The sequence below is a fragment of the Dendroctonus ponderosae genome, unplaced genomic scaffold (genome assembly GCF_020466585.1).
Source record: "Dendroctonus ponderosae isolate FM_Combo_2020 unplaced genomic scaffold, Dpon_F_20191213v2 Dpon_F_20191213_1, whole genome shotgun sequence".
NCBI lineage: Eukaryota > Metazoa > Arthropoda > Insecta > Coleoptera > Curculionidae > Dendroctonus > Dendroctonus ponderosae.
The window spans coordinates 14,289,485-14,314,785 of NW_026017110.1; the positions used below are offsets into that span (position 1 = coordinate 14,289,485).

Here is a 25,301-nt window from a genome sequence, read left to right on the forward strand (position 1 = left end):
TCAATAATTTTGAATTACAAAATAAATAAATTTGTTAAATCTTCAAGTAAGTAAATCTTGTTTTTTCCATTAATAACAAAATCGCACGGAAATAAAATAGCAAGAAGCCTAAGATAATATTGTTGTGTTTCAGTTATTATTATGTTTTAAAGCAATATTATTAAAAAATTATCTCTAAAAATTAAGATTAAATATAATTTTTGAATATTAGGTACTATTATTATTAAATTTATTTCATTTGGACTTTCATCGCATTTAAAAGCAACTTGCACGACTTGTCTTAGGCCACAAGATCTACATATCTTCTTCTCTTCTTCTCGTAGTGCCTATCCGGTTCGGATGCAGGTCACTAGCATGGCTATTCTAACTTTATTGGCCGTTGCACGGAACAGTTCAATAGTGGTTAAGGCAAACGATTCTCTGAGGTTTTGAAGCCAAGAGTTTCTTCTGCGTCCTGGTCCTCCATGGCCATATATTTTGCCCAGAAGAATCAGCTGCACCAGACCAAACCGATCTTCGCTTGGTGTTATATGATCCAAGTATTCCAGTTTCAGTTGTTTTATTTTATTGTTGATCTCATACTTTCTATAGTTAATGTCGATCTAGCCGACTCTTATTACACAAATAAGGAAATTCCACCAGGAAAGGGTTAACATCGATTGATCAGTATCAGAGAGTTACGAGCCCCACAAAGCTTTCTCACACACATCGTCAGAAAATGAAGTACAAATTTACATGTACAATTCAAACATAAAATAATATAACGGGTTTTTATTGCGCACTCGTACAAAACCTACTACCTTTGCTTCAAATTACCAAATTTTTTTATACTAAAAAAATTCTCTTCTGCAATTTTTTGATGAAAAGTCAAAGCGGCGATGTTTTTTGTCATTAACGAATAGTTACAGGTAGATAGCGTATGTCAATAATTCGCCAAACTGTGGCTTACTTTGAAGATCCTTTCTCGAATTTGCGGATATGCGATTAGTTCTGGGGAAATACCACACTAACATGGAGGTAGATACCCTGGTGGAGATTGGCTCCAGGAAGATAGTGGACGACAATAGATATTCGGGTTCCAGACACAGAGGAACAAATATTGGACATAATTTCAGAAGCGCCTTGCAGGGGCACTCCGAGCATTGCACAACAACTAACACTTTCCCAGGTACCAAATAAATACCGACAAAGGCCTACATTCCTACCACGTATGTAAAATACACACAGCTCAAGGACACATTAAACCAATGGATTTAACACCGGTACAAATTGAGCAGGAGTTAATTAATCGAATACGAGAAGCTACTCGAAAAAAGTGGATAATAAGGTAATTACACAGGCACTAACTTGTTTGAAGTTAAAGACTCAAATGCATGTTTATTTGCAAACTTCAATTCGAGTTTATGAGGACAATAATTGACATTTCAAAAAATAGCGTTCGACATTTAACGAATCCTATTGAATTTACCGTTTTCTTGACTGTTTTAATGCCAGTTTCTGTATAATTCCATAGTTAACGGAGCGGTTTTTAAACATGCAATAATATACAGGGTATTCCACTGCAAAAATGTCCATGGCAAATCCATAGAAAATTCTGAAAATTTTTAATTTTGTGAAATATGTTTGCTTCTCTGACGCGAGCAATTTACTGGCCAATTTAGTGATAGAGCATCAGCTATGAGCCCACAGCGAACAATTGGGCTGCGATAGATAACAATTTATTGCGGACCTACAGCATGATGAAAATTATTGTGAGGTTGTGAACATTTTTAAGGTTATCTGTTTGTCAACTGTACAATGAGAATGTTGGCGACGATCCTCTAAGTAAAGTAACAAGGGAATAGACGTCAGATATTTATTTTTATTTTCATTGTGTATCAAATATTGAACATCTGTGTTGCATTTAATAAGTTTAGCAAATTGATGAGAAAAATTATTCGCAGGCGTACGAAAAAATTAGGCTCTTAGATGAAAAAAATATCGATATAAAGAAAAAACCATAAAACTGGAATGGCGACAAGTGTTTCTTAAATTTTCCTCTCCGGAAAAACTCCGTACGTATATACAGTAGAGTGCTACTATACTTTCAATTATTAGCTAAAACACGTTCATTGACGTGTTCTGTTCTCAGAGTTGTTCTCTAGCTAAAGAGCTACAGCGATTGAATGTATTTGCGCTGGAAATTCGGCAAGATTTTTGATAAATTTGAATTCGCGACATAAATTTGCATAATGAATCAGCCCCTGTGTGGAAGTGAATGGGTGGCGGAGGTGGCGGCGCGGCGGCGTGGTAGATTTGCGTGGGCGGATGGGTAGAGATTTGAACGGTCGTCCGCGTCCGCGCTAGTCGTTACAGTCCACCCGCCACAAACGGCCATTGCCAGAGAAAGTCCAGAAGAAGACTCCAGTCGGGGCTGAAAGGCGTCAAACAGGGCAAAGCAACAAGTGACGCGCGCTTATGGGTCGGCAGAATGATCACCTGAATCCCGTTTAGAGTGCGTGTATGCGGCATGAAGACCGTGCTAGCCGCCGCAGCCGCTGCACTGTGCGTGGTGTGCGTGGTAGCCACGCCGCAGCCCCGTAGAGAGACATTTCGATACTGGAAGAAACGCATGGATTCCCAGCCCATTGTAGATCAAAGCACCCCAAACTTTCAATCCCCACCTGAACAATACCATGGCGTTAATTCCCAGCTCGTTATGCGAACCCCAAGAGGTCAACGACCGTACGATATTCCACAAATAGGTAAGTCTCCACCAGTAGCCACCCACTCCACTTCCCAGTCATTTCAACACGTCTTCACATTCCTGTTTTTAGCCCATTCTTCAAGACTAAATTGCGCTAAGCAAGCAGTAATTGAGTGTTTTCTATATTTGTACTAACAGCTTCCAAGTGGGACCAATAGTTCATAGACGATGCAAAGCTATCAGCATAGATCATATTTTACAAATTTGAGGCAGCATAAAATTGACATCATGATTTTCATTGAAACATTTCCTGTCTGATTCGATTTACCGTTGTAGTGGTGGTGAAATGAAGCGATTTCCGCTTCAAGTGATTACGCAGGGTCACATTGACGCATCAAAATTTTAGAGTCGTGTGGAAAAAATTTGAAAGTACACATAATATTCTAAATCTACACTATGACTTTTGTGTATGTAAATAAAGACTTGTGTTCAAAAATAACGACAAACATTTGCACAACGATTCGAATTTGATGTGGATCACCCAAACATTACAATGAAACCAGAAAACGTAACTTCAGTTCATTCGTGAGCATATTGAACATGCGTGATGCGTTCACTAGATTCAAATAATGCATTGAATAAAAATTTGCAGCCGTCATAATTTTGTATCAGTGAAAAGTATAACCGCAGATGAAAACGTTCTACGTAATTTAGCAAACAACATATTACGCATTCGAGGATTCAATGATCTACTTCCTTGCGATTTTCTCGTTAACAATGAATACGTGGGCTTTTTCAAACGATTGCTGGCAAATACTGGAGAAAATACTCTACTTTGTTATGTTAGAATGCTCATGGTTATTTTCTTTGGTTGTCCTAATGATATCGATTGGTTCTAGCGATGGATATTTTACCTTTCCTCGGCAAAGTACAATTTTTGATTACTTTTTTCCATTCCTTCTTCCTGAAAAGGATACCTTTTGTTCTCATGGTGTTATTGAAACTGTCCAATCCCATTCACCAATGGAGACTTCAATTTATTTACGAACTAAGATTGATTACAACTATTTTTTAGTGATATACAGGGAGTCCCGGAATATGTGGGCATGCTCTCGAATTTGTACAGCGGACCTTTAAAAGTGTCATAAAAAAAAATTCCTGAGAGCCTCCTTACGGGGATACAGGCCTCTAAAGGTCACCTGAGAATCGATTTGTTTAAGTAACTTTTAGAATACTTCATCCAATTTAGTTATTTTTTTATACAATGAACAGTATATCATTGCTCGTAAAAAGGACCCAAGAAACCATTTTTAGAATTTCGGTTTGCCAGGGATGGACTAGGTGAACCACCATAACAGTTATGTAGTTTTTTACTGTTTACAATGAAGACATGAAAATAAGGTAGCTTTAATCTTAAACTAAAAAATACGCTCTTGATTCACATCGATGAACAGAACGGTTTCCGAGGAAAAAATATTTTTATTGAATACGGATTCACTGAACAATTTTGTATGTAGGTTCAACATGAGCTCCTTCCAATCATATGCACTCCCTAGCTCGAAGAATTATTTCAATCTCCACAATGCTCGAACATTGGTTCTCATTTGCCGCAATAAAAATCAATACTTTCTAATAATATTTCCTTAGTGTCGACAAAATAGGCATACACTCAAGTTTATAAATAATCCAAAAAAAAATCTAAAGGGTTGAAACCTGGCGATCTAGGACGCCTCGGATCCTCCTCTTTCCATCTAACGTTGTCCGTATTGCATGATTAAGTATCCTCGAACTGCCAGGATGACATGGGATATCACATCGCCTGCCGTATTGCCAAAGGTAAGTCTTCTGAAAGTTCTGGCAAGTTCTTTTGGAGAAATTCCAAATAAAGTGCCCCGGTCAACCTGTTAGGCAATACGTATGTTCCTATTCAATGTTGTCCGATGTTTCCAGCCCATATATTGATAGGTTGAAACTGGTGTTGATGGTGAGTCACAATAAAAGCATGCGGATTTTCTTCTGCCCATAAACGGAAATAACGGGAGTTTATTCCTTTATGCTTAGAAAATCCAGCTTTGTCCGTAAACATAACTGAACTGACAAAGTTTGCATTGTTTTTGTACATACGTAAAAGCCAGTTTGAAAGTTCCATCCTTCATAGAAAGTCTTCAAGAAGAAGTGCACGAACCTGTTGAGGGTGATAAGGCTGCAATTGCTGTTCCTTAGCGATCCTAAAAACTTTAAATTTTGGACAATGAAACTGGGCACTTAATTTCCGAACACCTATTGAACGATCTACTTCTACCGAATTTAAAATATCTTCTTCAGCAACCGCATTGCGATTCACTTGCTTCCCACAATTGTGTTTGGCTTTGGTAAGGTATTATTTCACCTACTCAAAAAGTACGTAAAGCCTTTTGGCTTCTACGGCATCATATGCTCTAAGCCATACATTAAGTGCATGTCTGAAGTGATAATAAGTAATATTCTGAAAACGTAAATTCCGTTACTAAAAAAATTAAATATAAGAATAACATAAATTGTTTTTAATAACACATTTTAACATGTAACTTGCTCAAAAAGTAGCTCTCGCTAAGTGACACAAAAACACAGCCCACTGTTTACTATTTTTCCTCGAAAACCGTTTTGTTTATCGATATGAATTAAGCGTGTCTTTTTTTAGTTTAAGGTTAAAGCTACCTTAATACATTATTTTCGCGTCTTCATTATAAAGGATAAAAAAAATTAACTATTATTGTGCTCCTCCTCGTCCATCCCTGGCAAATCCCTGGCAAAGCGTCCATCCCTGGCAAAGCTAAATGTTAAAAATGTTTTCATGGGTACTTTTTAAGAGCAATAATGTATTGTTTACTGTGTGAAAAAATAATTAAATTGCGTGAAATATTCTAAAAGTTTAAGTAAAGTAAAAGGCATGTATTTACAAGCAGCATCAAGACCAGTTTTGACAAATAGTAGATATGGTCAGCATGGTTTCGCAGATGGCAACGAAAAGATGAAATAGAACTACCTATGTTTCAGTGAATTCAATCAAATCTCCTAATGGAGATTTACTTTAGGAACTCAAAACATATCAACTCTTTCAAATTTAGCTGTATGGTATACGTTACATTGAAGTCATCTTTGCGTCATAATAAGGCTTGAACTTACCTCGAGTCAGTTTCTCTTTATTACTCGACTTTTAAGATACTGCTTATTAATTTCCTTATCAATGTTTGCTCTGGGGGTTTTATAGTCAATTCCATAAATCGTACAGTCTATTAGGTTACAGAGTGCTCTATTAGTGAAATGATCAATTCCGAATCCACTGTCCGCCTTGAGGTCAAATAATAATATTTCTCCATCAGTTCCAACAATGAGAAACGCGCATTTTACTGATTGTGACTGAATTGTTCCAGCATATTTTGTTTAAGTTAGCCAATAATACTTTAGTTTATTATTTTATAATCCTTATCGTTATTTTATTTCGTTTTCCTTGTGATATCGACTGGTTCCAGAGATGGATATTTTACCTTTCCTCGCCAACGTAGAATGTTTACTGATTTTGCTGATAATTGCAGTATATTTATCACTGACTAAAGCAGTACTATTGAAAAACGGGAACATTTTTTATATCCGTTTTTCTGGAAATAATATCTTTTTTCTTCGTACTGTGATTCAAAAACTCAAAAACCATCCGAGAAAGATTTCAATGACGAGTTTCCATTTATGAACTATCAGTTACTACTAATGTTTTGTTTGTGATTTTACAACCATTTTTAAGTGATATGAATTAATAATCTATTTAGATTTCAACATTTTTATATTAGATATTAGATTATAGATAGATATTATGAAATAGATTAGATTATTTATCAACAACTTTGATTATTCTGCGAAACTTGCTACCTGAACTTGAGAAAGCTTGAATTCACCTCTAGTCAGTTGTTCTTTATTGCGCTACTTATAACATATACCTATTTCTTATATACTTATTTCTTTATTAATGTTTGTTCTGGTGGCTTTAAAGTCGATTCGGTACATCTTTCAGTCTTGTCCGCCTTGACGTCACATAATCAGATTTAAGATTTCTCTGTCAGTTCTAAAAATGAGATTGGAACATTGTGCTCATTATTGCTGATTGTTTAAACATTTTAAGTTAAACAAACAACCGCCAAATTAATATTTTCAATCTGACCTGTGACTTGATGCTTTAGAAGGCAAATGCCTAAATTTAATAAAATACATAATTATGTTGTACTGGTATTGTTGAAAATATCTACAAGGTGATTCAAAATTAAAATTGTCAAATAGTTAGAACGAAATTTAAAAATATGTTTCTCTTCATTCGGCTTGTATTATTTAGAAAAATGTCAAAGTTACCAACCGTTCCAATAGCTGAAAATAATATCGGCAAAAATGTTTGACCGATAAATTACCAACAATTTGACTTCTCATTTGTAACAAATTTTGACGAAAACTTTGTAGTAAAATTGAGTTGATTTAACTAGTTGCGATTGTTGGATAACATATTTTCATCACTATCTACATCTATTGTTAGAAACATATGCAGTAACAACGAAGATGGCAAATAGCGTTATTAAAAACCGAACATGTATTTAGTTCACAAATGAAAACGAGTTCCATAGTATTATGAGAATGTCCAGTTGAAGCCTAGTCAAGTACAAGATAATTCCTAGAACGAATAAGCCTAAAATATTAAAACGCCCACAATTAATGGTTACAGCTAACAGCGAAAATAACTATTGATGGCGTTATGACCTTGGATCGCCAGTTGAAGGTTATTAGACTTTGCTTTTACACTGCCATGCTTGAACAATAAACTCTAACAACGCACAAAGGTTATACAAACAAACAAACAAACAAAAGTTATTTGTGCTTACAACAAAGGCTAACAACAACACGCCAAAATAGTTATTGAATTACATGATATAATAATATTAAATCTATACAATGCTCCATGATACATTATGAAATATCAGAAAAGCCATTAATAAGAAATTCATTGATGGAGTAGAATGTTTTAACAATCAAATATTTTTTTAGTTTAGTTTCAAGTTCGGAAACTTACTTACTACAACAATTTTAAATAAGGCAATCATGTTTTGGGCAGTTGTTGGCAAGTAGATTGTTCAGAAAAAGTTTTGCCTTACGAGTGTTCAATTAAAATGTTCTAGAAGCTCTGTTTATGAGTACACATCTTCAATATCTTGTAAATGACCATTTTAGCTTGTCTTAGATAGTTAATAATACATATGCTGTGTTATACAGAAAATTTTACTACAAAATTTTCTCAAATCTATTAACGTTGTTATCATACAGTTTTGCATTATGCAACAATTTTATTTAATATTTTTTTCTGTCTTGCTAAAAGCAAAAACTTTTAATCATTTAAACGTTGAAAAACTCGAAAAACTACAGCTGATTTGTCAGTTATTTTTATTATTATATGATTATTATCGTAATGATGCTTCTCTAAGCGTTATAGTAACACAAGCAGATTATTTTTTGCAGGTAAATTATCAGACATCTCAGAAATATCACAAACATCTCAAAAACATATATAACTTCTACGCTTGCATTTATAGACAATTAAAACGACAACATTCTTCATTAACTATTCCTTAACTGGTACTTCACTAATAGCAATGTTTCATTGCAACCACAATCCACATTTTCCAGCATTCCCATGCATTGATGGAACCTTTTGGCTTTGGTCTCTAAACCAATTTCCTTCATGAGCCCTGAAAATGAAAATCCAACAGCTTAAAACAAACTAATCTTTGTCGCCAAAGGCGGGCAGAATAAAGCCCAGCCCCGCAACTTTACATTCATGACAAATTTCCAATAGAAAGCCTCTATAGCTTTAATTATTCTACAGAACATAACACATTTCACAAACCGAAAATTAAAACTGAAATTAAAATCACTCTTTCATTAGGTAGGTAATCAATAATATTTACATTTGATTTACAAATTTTACAACCTTAAACCTTCGTCAGATTATAAACCAGACTGCGCAAATACAATTTTTTGCTAATTGTGCTATGGAGGTAACACAATTAGGCAATGAAACTTCTGTTAAATGAACCAACATTTTAACATGTGAATTAGAAATCTAATTAAATATTGTCGAAATGTTATAGATAAAACTGGTAATATTAATTTTCATTCAATTGTTCGATTAGATCAAAATTATAAGTAATGTACAGTACTGTTACCAGAATCAAACGAAAATTACAATTTATATAATTTTTCCCATTTTATGAATAAAAGTATCACCTTATTGTGATCCTAAAAGCGCATTGTATCTTTGATATTTTGGTTTACTTATTTGGCTTTACTTTTCTTGTTTTTACAAGCAGTTTAAAATTGTTTTTAGTCAATTCAACCCAAGGTTAACTTATAATCGTTAAGGTAACTTATAATSTTAAGATTTTTGAACATCTTGGTAAATTTTCCTGCAACAAGCTAGAAGGCACAAATAAATGCAACTTAAAAGTTCGAACAATATCAACATGCAACTTACCAAATGTTATTAATCTCAACTTAACCACTCTTTCAAAGTATTGTTACTAGTTTTATAAAAAGGTTAATTTCATAATCTGTTGCATAAAGTTACTTAAAATTGGTACAGTGAACATTTTGTTAGCCAAACTTCGTTCATAGGCATTGAAAGGGATCATTGTACGTCATACTATCGAAGATTATGTAAAACTTTCTAAAGAAGCGGAGGAAAAGCGATTGTAATAAAAATTTGATTTGTTAAAACTTTGTGCAGAAAATCTAATAAAATATTTTCATAAGAAATGCAGTCTGCATTTCTCAAAAACCCACTGAAAGTGGTATATAAATAACTGCATGTCCGAAACTAATGTCGACGTAATCCCAAAATAACTATCCAAATGAAATATTAATTTTTCCAATGATTCAAATGACGAAAAATAACTCAGGTCAGAAAACAAGTTTGTTTATTCTCCATGTATTTGTGGAAAAATCAATAGTCGCTAAATAAAACATAATAAACGCTCTAAAAATAGATGGTTTATATTCATGCGGTAATAGGTCGGTTACACACATTTAACGAGATGTTTGATATTATGAAGGGCAACTTTATTTACTGAATTTCATTGGAGCCGCTTTTGATTGGGGTTGGGTTGTTCGCGGGAAAAATATATTCTATATTTTTTAATGCAAGTTATAGGTTTTGCAACAGTCAACATTTACTTATTTGTTTTTAGCGAAATTACTACTTAGTACATTTGTTGAAATTACTTCACATCAATATTGGTTAGAGAACCTCACTAATAGCTTGCCTGAACATAGGATGTCGTTGTATGAAAACGGAGCTTTCCTCGCTAATTTTGAAGCATACAACAAGTTTTTCAACAAGAGGAAAGCTTAATTACACTTGCTACTACACAAGCTTAGTTACACTGCTTTATTAACTTAAGAGTCAAGTTTAGAAGATTTACTTTAAGTGAGTTTATGTAACTTCAGAATGCATTTTTATAATATTTTCAGATTTAAGAATATTGTTTCGACGTTAATTCTGCAATAATTATTGTTATCCACAACTGTTATATAATGACTATGATTTGGCACTCAGCAAATGTAAACAAGTAAACAAAATAGAGAAACCCTCTTCCCTTTGGTGTTCGATGTTCTTTGTGTGTGCATCTTTTGTGCACTGCACCATTTCTGATACCGATCAAACGCTTCTTGGTATTAATTTATTCCATGATTTATCTGGAACAAGATCCGAAGCAAGATTAGAAGCTTCGTTCTTAATATGGGATGTCAGATAATCGTTCGAACTTAGTTTAAAATGTGTAATTCTAAGACACAAATTTGACAATGATCAACAGATTTATTACCGCACTAGTGCGGTAACAAAAATTATTGTGACATTTTAAAGAATGCAAAATCATAGATTTTACATATTATAGTTCATAACACAATTAAAGTTCTCCATGTTGTCAACCTTCTCTAAACGTGCTCGACTCAATTCAAATATGCAAGTAAAACATTTTGCTATTTTTGCCATTTAACGAAAATTTAGCACAGGTAATTTGTTTTTAATTTTCTTGCATGCATGGTCGCAAAATACCAAATAATTTTATGCTTGTAAAAATTTAACTAGATTTTAATTTACTTACCGAATATATTTAACAGTAAATGACATTAATTGAGTTCATTTACATTTTTTTACATTTAGCAACAAAAGAGTTATAGCACATTGCAAGTATCAGCTGTGAAAGCTCAGAACTGTACAAAAGCAAGCTTTAAAATAATGTAATAATGCCTAATTCCTGAGACACATCTAAATAGAGTAAAATTCGCTAAATTGTCGAATTCTTTCAACTGCAGCGAAATTGCTGAGAATAAATTTATTATTGTTTTCATTTGGTAAAACCCTGAAAGCTTTTAAAGGCTTTATGGGCACTTGAGACCTAAACTCGAGAATTTAGCTTCCTTCCATTTTGTTTATGAGAATCATTAAAATTATTCTCTTTTCTGGATTAATAAATTTCGCAAACAATTATCTCATGAGGAGATAGTTCTGTAAGAAGTTTCCTATCAGGTAGATGTGACTTATTTAAGCGAAGTGATTCTATTTTGATGCATTTTCATGTGTAACTCTTGCATTCGGGGAATGGAATTTTTAATGGTACCCATTTAACGCGGGATCGACCTAATATAATTAAAAAATTGCGTCGTACTTGATTATTGGAGCGCTATGGAGGAAAGTGTATTTGGATATTGTATTCTGTTCGTGCTTGATGCAAAATAAATTTATTAATTACAATTACGGTGGAACAACAGATAGTTAGTTGTATTTGGAGGTTTCGCAGACACAAGCTAACCGCAACTCTGTCATCATAGCACTTCAATCGACCGGCTTGAAAATATTTTAGGATTGTATTGGACGCAATTACAATAATTTGTTTACAGTTTTGCCGGAAATCGGATGCGACGAGATTATATACGTCTTCTGCAATACTGTTGGGAGAACAATTTTTCAGTTAATTTTGAAAAAGACTTATAGCGAAACGTTTTCAGGATAGTTTTTTCAGCTGTATAAAAACGCAAGGATGTTTAGGAAAGAAAGAAAGACATACATTTTTTTAATTCAGCTAATAAAACAGCTTCTGCACCACCACATGCGCTTATAATGATGTAGTTTTTGTCTGTTTTCGGTTGCACCATCCTCAACTTCATATACAACAAGGGAATGTTTATTGTTCGGAGGTAAAGTTTCCCTCGAAATTGAGAATCTCTGCCCCTGCCCGTCCAATTGATTAAACATTTGTTCTGCAATCGCATCCACCAACAAAATAGTACTGCCGCGAATGGCGAGCTTTAGGATGATGATGGTGAGATGTGTGAAACTCGCATGAGGTGTTATTGAGGAACCCATTAGTGTATTTTGTTTTTGGATAATACAAGTTAATGCTTATAACGATTCAACATACTTAGTTTCATCCTTTCGGAGTTGGTTTCTACAATCATTTCAAGCATTTTTGAGATACTTCGATTTCAATTCGCACCTACGTTTTTCTGCAATCTAAATAGTTGTATCTTGATTTGCGGTTTTATGAGCCAATTATCTAAACTATTAGTTTCGTTTCACTGTTAAAGTAGATTTTTCTCTAATCAACAATATGGCGTATTTTAGTTGCCTGTTTTTTCCATATTAGTGATCTATATGGAATTGCGATTTGAAAGCTAGGAAATATTTAAACCGACAGTTACTATATTTGTGTCATCTCTGGTTTCTTGGCTATTTCTGCATTTTGAACCAAATAGAATTTGTTTTTTTTTTGGGCTTTTTTACTTGTCTGGTTATATGAGTAGGCAAACCCTAATCCAACTCACTGGGGTTTTGCTAAAACTGTAACTTTGTAAAGATGCGGAAACTTAGGATAATTTTGAAACGTTTGGGGCAAAATTATGGAACATTTTTCATTGGGTATTCAGTTCTAAATAATAAATGAAAATATAAAATCGCAATTTTTCCTAAAACTTCTTGCTTGTAATTATGTAATATTAGATAAGATTCAGTTTCACCAGGCAAAATAGGTAAACATTTTGAATTGAATAATATTTTATTATCAAATAACAGCCGCAACGAAAACAAGCCGAATACCGAATACAGAACCAGAAATATAAAGCGATCCCAAATAAATGGCACAAAAGAAAATTGTAGATTTTGCATGGGAAACATAACACTATTTTTCTCTTCCATTTTGATCTCAGAGTGTTCGGTAGAAACAACTTTAACTACAAGACTAAGGATTTTTGACTACACCCTTTACCACTCTTAATAGCTACTTTTACGTACCCCACTAGAATTCCTCGATTTCTAGAGGTTTTTGCCTTAACAGTAAATGGTACCTTAAAAGAGTTATGCGGGTTTATTGCTTTAAAATTTGTATAGCAATTTTTTTTGCTTTCTAGAACTTTTTCTAGAATAACAGCTTTATATACCAAAATAAATTCGTAATTATTTAAAATCGTTAATGTAGTAAAATAAACGGTTTTAATCATAAAATCATCCAGCGCTTTCACCGTGGGTGGGTCTTGACTGACAATGTTCCTTCATTCGGTACAGTTTTCTATCAATTCAAAGTTCAAAGAAATATTTAGAAATATTAATCTTCTGTATATCTGCACTGGTGTCTCTCCAGCGCATTTGGGACGCCAGAGAGAGAATCTTCTCGCGGTTGAACTTTCTTCCATGCAAGTCTCAGAAGTCGTTCCTTATGTGTCCTGTTTTAGTGGCTTGTCCACCTGAATCGCTGATATTTAATCTCTTGGACAGTTGCTACAAACAATACAATACAATTTAATAAATCCAAATTACAAAGAAATATCGGTTGAAAACAAAAGATTATTATAATGATAACTTTGAACTACCTACATTTGCCAACGGGTTAGCAGACAGGTGGCCCATTAGTTAAAATCCATTTTTAACCGTTACAAATCCCCCTTCTCCTTCAACAGGAGGAAAACTTGGGAATGATGTTTTCCGATGATTAGCCACATTCCGGTCATCAAACTAACAAATGGCTACATGCTGGAAAAATAATGATTAACTGAGTTAACGTACTCTGAATTGCTGTGCCTGTTGCAAATTGGAACCATAGTACCTCAAGGACCAACCAGGATCCTCAAAAACAGGCATCAGAATCTAGGTCATAACGGGCATTTATTTTCTCCTTGTTGATGGCTATGACTGTGTCATAGCATTGCAATTGCAATGCGATGACACAACAAGGAGAAAATAAAACTACAAACACTTGTCGCAAAACCTGACTAAAATACGCCACAGCGACATAAGATTCGCAATCAGAATGGTAGACTCATCCTCAGTTTTAATTTATCTTGCAGACATGCCACAATCGCGCACACCGTCAATGAACATTTTCCTTGTTTTCGGATCCTCGACAAATAAAACCAAATACCGTTGTTTCCGGACAGCTAACAAGGACGCTCAAAACGTCTAACAGAAAACGCTCGAAACCAAGAATCAAGCACCAACATGTATCCAAGCAGCCGATCGTAAACTTTCATCATTAAAACTCAAACAAGTGAGGAGAAAAAGTTCCCAAATATCGAACAGTAATAATCATCGCAAATATCGAAGCAGCAAATCCGAAAATTTCGATTTTCAATGCTCAATAAATTCATCCAAAAACAAGTTAAATAAATTCAAGGAAATTCCTGCACGATTTCAACTAAAATTGAAACTTTGCAAGTAAATGGAATAGCAAATATTCAAGCAGCAAAAAATATTTCAAGGTATTCGAGAAAAAAAACCACGCCACGTCAGGCAATAGAAAAATAGAATACCAAACGAGATTTTCAGACGGTTTATCGAATTTAAAATGCCCACGTTGGGTGCCAAATTGCAACACGACAAATTTCACAGAAACAGAAATATAAAAAATCTAGGTGAAAACTATTCAATTAATGACATGAATTTATGATAATACAAGGCTCGATAACACAGTTTTGAAATGAAAAAAAAGAGAAAAAGGCAAAAAAAGGTTTCTCTTGAGCAGGTATTTTGGGCGGTCGTGTGCAACGCCCGAAGGGTACATTCGTTGAAGCGCTACTAGTGTTCGTAGCAAAGCTAGAACGCTCAGCGGTGGTATGCTATCAAAATACCTACTTAAGACTTATTTAGGCTTACAAAAAAAAAATAAAAAGAAATACGTGATTTGAGGATTTCAAGTTACCGTTACCTGCTAACCGTTTGATTTGCTTGAAATACTCGATACCTATTCTAATACAATTAATCAATAAAATGCAATGAAATGAAAATATAATCTAATAAAATCTAAATGGCTCTATACTCTCTCAAATATCAGGTCGTCGCCTTCAAAATCGCCGACACCTTGTGCTGCCAATTTCCGCTCCACGTGCAAGTCCAGTGACTAAAATTTGTCGGAAACCAGGAAGCAGCTGACGATCGGAATCCAAGCAAGCGGACAAAATCTACAAAAGGCTGCACGAAGATGGCGGACTCGGTGATCAAATTTGGTCTTGACGACGGTTGATCTGGGAAAGAACTATCGACTGGTCTCTGCAATCGTTGGTAGTTGGTTGCCCTCCGTTGGGTCCTTTTTCTGGATCGATTTTTCGCCCTTTCCATTCAAAAATTGTGGTCAGCGAATGTGTGGCAACCACTACGGTGCCAGACAAAATCATCACAAATACTGCTGATATTTGGGAGCGAGATACATGTATTTAAACATTAAAATATAAATAATACTTGAAGTATGTATAGCCTAACCTGACAAACTTGGTTACTAAATCCAAATTACAAAGAAATATTGAAAACAAAAGACTATTACAATTATAACTGCTAATATTACAATTTTAACTACCTATATTTGTCAACGACAGGTAGGAGTAGACAGGTGGACCATTAGTTAAAATCCACTTTTAACCGTTACACAATATGACCATCCATGTAAAGCTCTTAAATTTCGACAATAATTCTAATACCATATTGGTTAGTAATCGCATTATGGCGGGGTTCGAAAATGTTTCTGAGATTCGATAATAGCAAATATTATTAATAAATTTACATACTGAGTGACCATCAAAATGATGAAATGATCGAACGTTGAACAAAGTTGAACAACCCCCGCTTTTGCGGCTTTTTCCAAAGCGTTAAAAGCTGTCTGACCGAATATTTCCTCAAATTAAAAGACACCCGAGAAAAACCGCAAGTTTTAAACCAAGTAAAAATACGTCGACCAGAAAAGAAACCGTAATTTGAAGAATATTTGCTTCGTCCACTTGAAGAGAATCCAAGAACAAATTTAGGGAATTAGTGTTTTATATGTACGAGCAACAATTTTACTATTTTATTTTTAAAAAGAACAGTTACTTCCAGACCATGCAACACGATTACTTTCGCTAGATCTATTTAAACAAAGGCCATTTGCCAATAGCCAGCCACACAATCTTAACAGCAATGTATTTCCGAAGAGCTTGTTCGAATACAAGGACAAGTTGGGGCGGATGAGTTTTACATGTGCGTCAGTTCTAAAAATAGTTTCATATTGGGAACCATTCATAAGGGTACGTGGCTTTCAGGGTTCTTCTGTGGTCAAAGTGGCAAAATAAAGGACAAAAAAAAGTCTTCAAATCGAAAATCATTATTATTAACAAGTTTGTCCAAATAAACATACGTTTTATGTTTAAATTTAATAGTTTTGTTTGGGCAAAGTCAAAAAGTTCACGCAGTTCAAAAATTGCTTAACGACAAATACCGAAGAAGAAACAGAGGGGTCACCTGAATTACTAGATTATATATCCTCAACTATTCGACAACGTATATGGTTTCAACATGATGGAGACCATCCGCATTTTGCAATTGTTGTGTCGCGCGAATTCCTGATTTATTGCTACATGATTTTTTTCTTATGAGATGGCATGAAAAGGGGAATCTATGAAACTCCTGTCTAAGCTGTCGAAGAACTGAGCCACAAAGCAGCTACAGCAGAACAAATAGAAAATATTCCTCAAATACTAAACATTTTCACAGTAAAATAATCCGATGATAAAATGTGCACGTGCAAGAAAACGGGTCTAATTTTGAATAGTTCTGGTGAACTTCAGACGCAAAAACCATAAAACGAAAGCAACTTATGTGGAACGCAATTAATTTTAGAGTATTAAACCAAGATAGGTGTTTTGTCTAAAATTGACCCTACATTATTTGGTCTTCAAATGCTACCTTAGGGGGAGTAAAAGTTAAGAGCTATAAACCCATACGAAAGATTAAAATGACCACCACTGTGATATCTTAGTAGGGTCGATTCGAATAGGATGCCAGAAAGTAGCTGCTAATATGTGAAAAAACCTCATTGCTGGTCAAACGGTTCGTAATATATTGGCAAAAAAAAAAAAATTTTACGCGTTGCAGTTGAAAAACCAAAGGACGGAGAGCAAAATTTAAGTGCTTCGTTTTTCAGGAATGTACAGTTTTTCGCTGGCACACTTATTTGTGACGGCCTCGAAAAACCGCGCAGAAAAAATGAAACAGGAAAAGTGCTTTATGCGAGCTCTAGTTTGATTCGCTCCAGGAAATATGCTAGTGTCTTCATCTCACCAATTCTTTAATCCGTTCCCTAGCATATGATAACATCCTGAATATTAATAGTGTGATTTTCACCTTTGAGCTGAAATAGTGCTTACACTAAGCACATGAGCCAGGCACTTCAAAGTTCCGAAAGTCAGATATTGTGCGATGATGTTTAAATTTACCGAGCTTCGTTTTGACGAAGGTATTCAAAGGTATTTGTAAATTCCCGTTTACATACGGCCCGCTATCAGTGTATAGGATTAGTTCACTCAAGGGAATTATAAATATGCGACGAAGGCCCTTTAAGACCCAACCAGCATCATATTAACTAAATAAAAGACAATTTCATATAGGGGTTTACGGGGTTTACTTCGTTTGCTCTGAACGTATTTGGGAAAGGAAAGCGAAAAAGGGATCAGGAAGATAATTAACCAGGGTACATGGCCGAATCTTTCGACGCCAAATTGCATTGCGTTATTAAATTCCAAAGCTGATTTCATAAAAAATAATGCGACGTTTTCAGCAAAATTGGCTATGACAGAACAAAATAGAAAGCAGCAAAACGATGGGCAGATGATCGAGGGATGTCCATTAGAAAATAAAGGTAAAAGTGAGTTTATTTAATTTACTTATTGGGAATGATCAGAATTGAGACTGTTGGAAGCCGTGTTTTAATGGAACTTTGTTGAATTTTCCAACACAACCGAATATCACGAAAATGTTCAGATCTCAGGATCAATGCAATTTGAACATAAATGAGAAATCTAAATACCGGTGATCTCTAAAGCCAGCGCACTTTAAAGCTCAAAAATTGAAAAAATGATGACCTGGTCAAAGATTAGGTAAATAGATCTTTATGTTCATTCCCTAGTTGCAACGTACATCTAGACTTCTATCTCAATTTAAGAATTTGATGCCCCCCGAATTTCTACACACTAGAAGCATAATAAATTCACCTTCAGTATATAGAGATATTATTCAGTTTGTCCTGACTTGAAAGCAATACCCAACAAATGGATTTGCGATTGAGATTTGCTTATTCCTCTGCAATCGTTATTTGACTTGATATCAAAAATGTATTCCATCGACATTTGCGGAGGTATAATCCCATATGTATAGCATATTCATGCTTTGAATTGTCGAAGTGTTTGCAATAGGTGAAAAGACTCAAGTTGTATTTCGTTTGCCGTTTTCAACGTTATTTTGAAATTTTTCAATTAAAATTCAGTTTGCTGTATCGCACCCCATTCCAAAGGATATTGATATATCGATAAATCGAAATTTGTTGACGGGGCAAAAATATTATGACAACAGAAAAATGTTTATATGAGGCAATTTATGAAGAGTTTACCAAATAGTACGCAAATGAATGCAGTTGATTTGACGATTGATCAATCACCGAACAATTTACATTTTGTCTGATTAACATCTAAATTGGAGTAAAAACTTTAAGTCAGTTCTGTTAATTTACGTTTCAATTATAGCTACAACGCAAATCTTTACTAGAGATTGAGCTGACTGATCAAGATGACATTATCTATCCAATACATGCATAAATTATGTTTGATAAAACAGAATAATGGTAGATTTTAAATGCGAATTTAATTCGAAATATTGGAAAAAGTTGGGATTTTTATTGGTATTCGAATATATTCGAAGTTGTTCACTCGAAGTGAACTTTTGTTCATTCGAAGAAGTTCATAGTTGTTGTTCATAAATAGCACGTTTCGGAAGACACATAACTAGACCATTGATATTTTACTCTCGCCTTTGTACAGACAGGTACGCAGGCTTCGACAAGTACAGAGACAGAGACAGTAAGAAAGCACATAAACAAGTTAATAAAGAGATTAATTAAATTCCTTCATATAACTAATAGAAGCCCTGTTTGTGAAATTTATATTTCAAATAAGACAAATATAACAGTTTAACGTCTCAAATAATGTTATTCAATTTTAAGTGCGCTTAATTTAAGATAATACTTTTTCCAATTTTTCCAATTTCCTGTTTTGTAAAACATTTTATATGTAAAAGCTGATCAGAATTTTCCTTGATGTCGTTGGGCAGGTTCTTTCTATTTTCTTCTTGAAGCGATGCACATAGATAAATATTTATGGTCTCTTTAATTCTTGTATTTGTATGGGCTTTTTGTTGTTCCGTCAGGCTGGTTTTTGTCACTAGATTTACTTTGGTGACTAAACGATTTTTGTCTGCTTAAACTACCAGTTAGGCATGTTAAGTGATAACCACTTGAAAACACACACTTACATTGCAGCAAAAACACACTATGTCATAAAAAAAGACTGTAAAAATATTTGATTTAAAACACTGTTCCGATGATTATATCATATATTGGTCCCTTACACAACCTTTAAAAAACATATTTCTATACATTTTAGAACGGGGCTGGGTCCCAAAATTAATCACGAGAACTGATTAGATCTCAGTTGTAAAATTCGAAGAGCAACTTCTAAACTTGCTGTGATTTGTCCCTAAAATTAGTTCTTTTTTCACGTTGTCATACATATGGATGACCTGTTACTAATTCTGTAAACGTCGTTTGCGTCGACAACCTGTTGTCGTTTGCTTTTAACACCCGTTGCGTTCAGACTATAATTTAAATTTAGTAACCAATATGTTGTCGTATATAACTTTACGGACTAGGTATCATTTAGACTTTACAAAACCGTTTGATTAATACAATTATTTCCTGCAAAATTGTTCATTTCCGTTAGAATACAAAACCAATATGTATTGGTCTTGAATGTAGCACGCAAACGGATATGAACAGTTTCTGTCACTTTTGAGCAAAGCACGAAAGACACAAACATGTGATAAATTCGGATTAAGCGTCTCACTCAGTTCCAAATTTTCAATATTTCAAATTTTTGCCGACTTTCTGTGGTATTTTTCACTCTGATTATGTCTCATCAATTTTCGCCATAATTTTAGCTCTTATAGGACTTTAATTACCGATTCTGATCGCTTGAGCGCCACTTGTGTTAAAGCTCAATATATGGAGGTTGTCTTGTTAGGTAGCTTCTTCTTGCTAGGTAATCTCAATATTTCTAAGAAAACGCTAAGTGGACAAAAACTGTACACGTATATGTACATAATGAAAAATAACCCAAAATTAATTATTTTGTCCTCAAATGTTTTTTTCTGGTGCGAGAAGAGAAGTGGAATCGGGATAGTCTAATTAGTCTTGTTACGCAAAGCGAAAATAGTATCGCCCGTTGTGCGGAATGATTTTCCACTTGGTTTGAATTTTTAACAGTCTTTGTGATATTATTGTTATTTGTGTGTGGTTTTGCACATTTTGGCGATTAATCTGAGTAAAACTTTTTTTGTTCACTGTATGTTTGGTTTTGTTTTCTGAATAAGTAAGTGAATTAGACAATTTGATTTTTACGTTCGTTCAGTTTGTACAGTGGACCAGCTGCCCAAACACGTCCGAAATTCTTATTTATGTATGTCTATAGACAAGCATGTGGCATTTGTATGTTATTTGTCAGGACAAAGAAAGAGTGTATGCTTTAAAATTATTTATATTATATACATAGCTAATTATCTTGTCTTTCCGATGTGGACGTATAGCGTCATACGCGCCAATCAGTTGGGAATTGACGTCATTAAGTTGTGTTTTATTTAAACATGTCGTGTTCCGTAATGAATTCTACAAACAGCCTTTCGAACGTTTCCTGGAAGCATGAAAGTCTCATGGGTGCCCATCCTTGCCGCTTTTGCTATCGATCATTGTGCCAACAAAATGCTGTGGCATTTTACATGATTACATCAAATCTACTTACATGAGGCACGTAACAGGTTGCTTTTCCAAGAGGTCGAAATCATTAAATCGACAGTACCGAATCTAGAAGATTTCATCGACAAATGTATAAAATGAAGGACACATTGATTGGGATATTTTTTCTGTTAGGAATAATTGTATATACTTTCCTGACTGTGTTTCAATTCCAAATCACACAGCTTTGTGTCCAAAATGGACAAAATTAATACTCCAAATATATGCCAAGGCTTAAAGCAGCAACAACGCTACACATAAAAACTGATGATGGTGGAAAATTACACCGAAACGTATTTTAATTGTTAAATAGAGACAATAAATGACTGAAACCCAGGAATAAAATTGTTCAAGCGACATGTGGGATTTTATTAGGGTTGGTAAACTATTTTTGGAGAAAAATGCAAAAAACGACGGTTTTTATAAAAAATGCATTTTTTTGAGAAAAACTAAAAAAAATGCAAAAAATGTAGAAAAATGCAAAATGCATTTTTCCACTCTTTACTGAGCAGATGCTTGCTATGTACAAAATTATCTTTTTGAAAAGCATTTAATATTATCCAGTCAGTTAGTAATTTACACACATTGCTATTAGCGTTCCTGTAGAATAAAGTTGACAGTAAACATAGTATAAATAATATGTTAAATCCATTAGCTGAATAGCTTTAAATGAATATTTTAATTTTAACAACATTAATTTACTGCACTCTACACCTGGGAAACACTTACACCGCTGCTAGAGCTATTAATGGCTTATCGTTCCAGTTATTGTTATTGCGTCTAGTTAGTTACAATATTTGTGTTGCATTATTAATTGGGAGCGTTTAATCTAAATACTTTGAGTTAAACGAAATTCGTCCTATTTATATTTCAACAAAGGACTCCCTAATTTTTTATAGAAAGCAAAGGAAGGCTGCGGCAAAGCCACTGACGTCAATTTGACTCCCATTGTCACAGCCTTCCACATTTATGTTTTAGCTCTATATATATCGGCATTAAATAATTTACAACTAATCCTTTGTCGCAAATTCTACAATAGGATCATTTTACCAAGACTGTGCTAGTTATGCTAAAGAGCCAAACCCGTTTCAGTCGACTACCTTTATAATATTAATTTCGTCTTAACGAATTACCCAGGCAGGCCTGCGTTTATTATCGCGTAAACAACGGCCGGTCTAAAATGCCTCTGGAAATCCGATAATCCCACACTTTGTTATAGTTTGAGATCTGGCAGACAAAACTTAGATGACTTAAATTAATTGTCGAAAGTTATGTAATCATTACGAAATAATACCTGAATTCTGAGCTTTAGGACATGAGATATATGAAAATGTACATTTATTTTCTGGTCTAGGTAAAGACCTATTTTAATTTTTTTTTAAATAAATCGTGTAAAAGCTCCATTTCCAACTACAATTGCTACAAAAAAAGTATAAAAGTATTCAATGCACCCTATAATAAATATTCAGCATACGCGACTAGTCAAAACCAGCGGCAGCGGCAGTAGGCATGGTGCCTTGTTTTTAAGATGCCAATTGATTGTTTAAAAGAAAGTGAGTCACTGCAGCTAAACCGATGCCGGTTGCTGAAGTCAGACTCAGACTAAAATCGTTTCGAGGGTGATTAAAACAGGCACTAACATCAGCCATAGATAAATTCAGAGGCTTTTAGCAGGTTCGCCTTGACTTCGAATGTTTGAGAAAGCACTGCGTCTAGTAATAGACTGAAGAAGAAACTAGATCTCTATCAACTCTTCTTAGTCGAACATTTCGATTCAACATTGAGCTTTTATATGAGATTCAGTCATTGGTGTAGACATGGACAATTGCTGTTTGTTGTAAAATGAGACTAGTGAGTAAATGTTAGCAGCCCGTGCGTAATGAGATGCAGGAATTGTTTTTATTGCTTTTGCACACAACAAATGTTTGACCTAAAATTTTGGATGTTTTCGGTATAACGCAATGAGAGTGTAAATAATTAATTAGAATAATACAAAGAAATTGATGTCCGAATGGCTTGCGTACACTGAACTAATCCAGTGTAAGCTTTGAATCAACACCTTTGAAGATGTAGGACATTCGTGTTTTGCAAAACATCAGGAAGATATTATTATGCTCACATTTTCGTGACCCACATAGTCAGTTTTTACCATCGGCATAAAATTTGTCTTAATAAGTTTTGTTGAATTTCGTACAAACAAAACAATTCTGCACTTTGATAAACTTTCTCAGTGCCATTCAAGATAAGTTTGCTTCGCACGTTTCTGGTGAAAGTTTTCTGGCTGCTAGAGAGCATTTTATTACTTTTTGCATAAATTGGAATTGACTTTATTTGAATAATATCGTTCATTCATACCCGATCTTTTTTCTTGACCTCTAGTTCACTTTAGTGAAAATTTCGATTTAAAACGAAGGTCAATGTCACCAAAAATAATTACCAAAATGGTTGGCATTGCGACGGCTTAAAATTCTTGGCAAACCACATTATTCGAACTTGAAACGTAAGCGCTGGCGAAAAAATGCTAGGGTATATATTCGTAATTTATATACGTCTAAGAATTAGGGCAAATAAATGTTTGCCAGCTTATGGAAGATGCAAGTTTTATTGAGGAAAAAATTAAAAAAGCAGTGCAACTCTTTAGCATTTTTGAGTATTCCAAAAAAAACGTTTAAAGTATGATCAACTCAATGCTTACACGTTTAAGCAAGGGTCCAAGAACATTAATTGATGTCAAAGCCTTTGAAAGGTCCATGTTTGAAATATAATTAGTCGAAAACTTGATCAACGCATAGTTTAAGTTTTCGGATCACCCACAGTCACAATGTGTTTTTTTAAATTGTATTTTATACAAATAATCTTTAGCTCCGTACATAGCCTAATTATAATCGTAATTTATCTTTAAACGGAATTATTAAAAACAATTTTTTTTGAGAAAATAGAAGCAGTTTTCCATACTTACTTCTTAGTTTGTAGTAAAGCTACCCGTTTCCTCCTAAAAAGTTTATATACCTCTGTATTAATAATAGTCCTCCATGGCATTCAGCTAGGTACTTCTTCCTTACTTAGCGTATCCAGTATCTCTAGTTCCATATTACCAGAAACGTTTGAGTGTCCAAGAAACCCAACATGTTTTATATCCAAACTTACAAAATGAGATGAAGCTCTTAGCAAATGTTTATTAATTATTTGTGCTGCATTTGAAGCGTCAGAAAAAAAGTTATTAAAATCGTATCATTGCTCCCCATTGATAAAATCCCAAAACTACCCTGAAAACCGCCTATATAATTTGAATTCACATTTAAAATTCAAATGTCTAGAAACGAAAAATTAAACCAATAAATCATCCGTATACGAGTTAAGAAAACTTTATCCTGAAAGTTGCGAAAACTCAGTATCGATTAGGGACAGACTTTCAACGCCTACCAGCTTCTTTGACGATATAAGCCCTGTTAAAATTACCTCCTATTATATCCTATATTAAATGGCTGACATTCATCAACTCACACTCAACTCCGCTCACGTAATGTATTTACGTTTCCTTTCTTTTACTCTGAGACATAATTTGCTAAATTGATAACGTCCATCAGTTTGATTTAGTGAAAATATAGCGAGGGCGACAGACTACCATAAAATGGCTGAAATTTACAAGATTGCAGACCTAGTTTACAAAATATTTTTGCCCAAAATTGTTAAACTTTAATGCCGGTTTTAAAAGTATGAATTACTGAATGTGCATTTTGCTTTTAAATATCTTGGAATAAAGGAATAATGTAGAATTGGAATAATGTCCTTTTCTCTAAGCTTCAGTTCTCGCTATACGACACAAAAAGTTGCAGATAAACTGCTCAATTTTTAAGAACTTTTTTACTACTGTCAGTTTAATTCAAAGGAAATTCCTGGGTTCCAGTCAATTTTATTGTTTACCATATAAAATGTTACAAAAACGTTTCGGTGTTTTTCTGCACCATCATCAGTTTGTATGTATGGTTGTTTGTACCTTCACATTTGGCAAGCCTGGGCTTGCCACGGATTGACCGGATTGACACCCTGGACTTCGTCTCGGGTGTCAATGCCGTCGTCGTTCGAAAAACAGCACTTTTCGCTTTTGTATCGAAAACAACTATTATATTCTTTCGCATTGAAACCATAAAAAAGACTCTACATCGGTGTTATACACCGTTACAAATTAAAAT

General features: G+C 34.3%; 1 protein-coding gene across 1 annotated transcript in view; it reads left to right on the forward strand.

Annotated features, from left to right (window-relative positions):
* Positions 1-2,351: 2,351 nt before the first annotated feature.
* The window catches only part of LOC109538991, a 133,485-nt gene continuing 110,535 nt past the window's right edge, over positions 2,352-25,301 (forward strand). Inside the window, exon 1 of the mRNA XM_048661827.1 lies at positions 2,352-2,744. Coding sequence (XP_048517784.1) covers positions 2,510-2,744 — 235 coding nt within the window. The 5' untranslated portion in view covers positions 2,352-2,509. The remainder of the gene's footprint in view (positions 2,745-25,301) is intronic.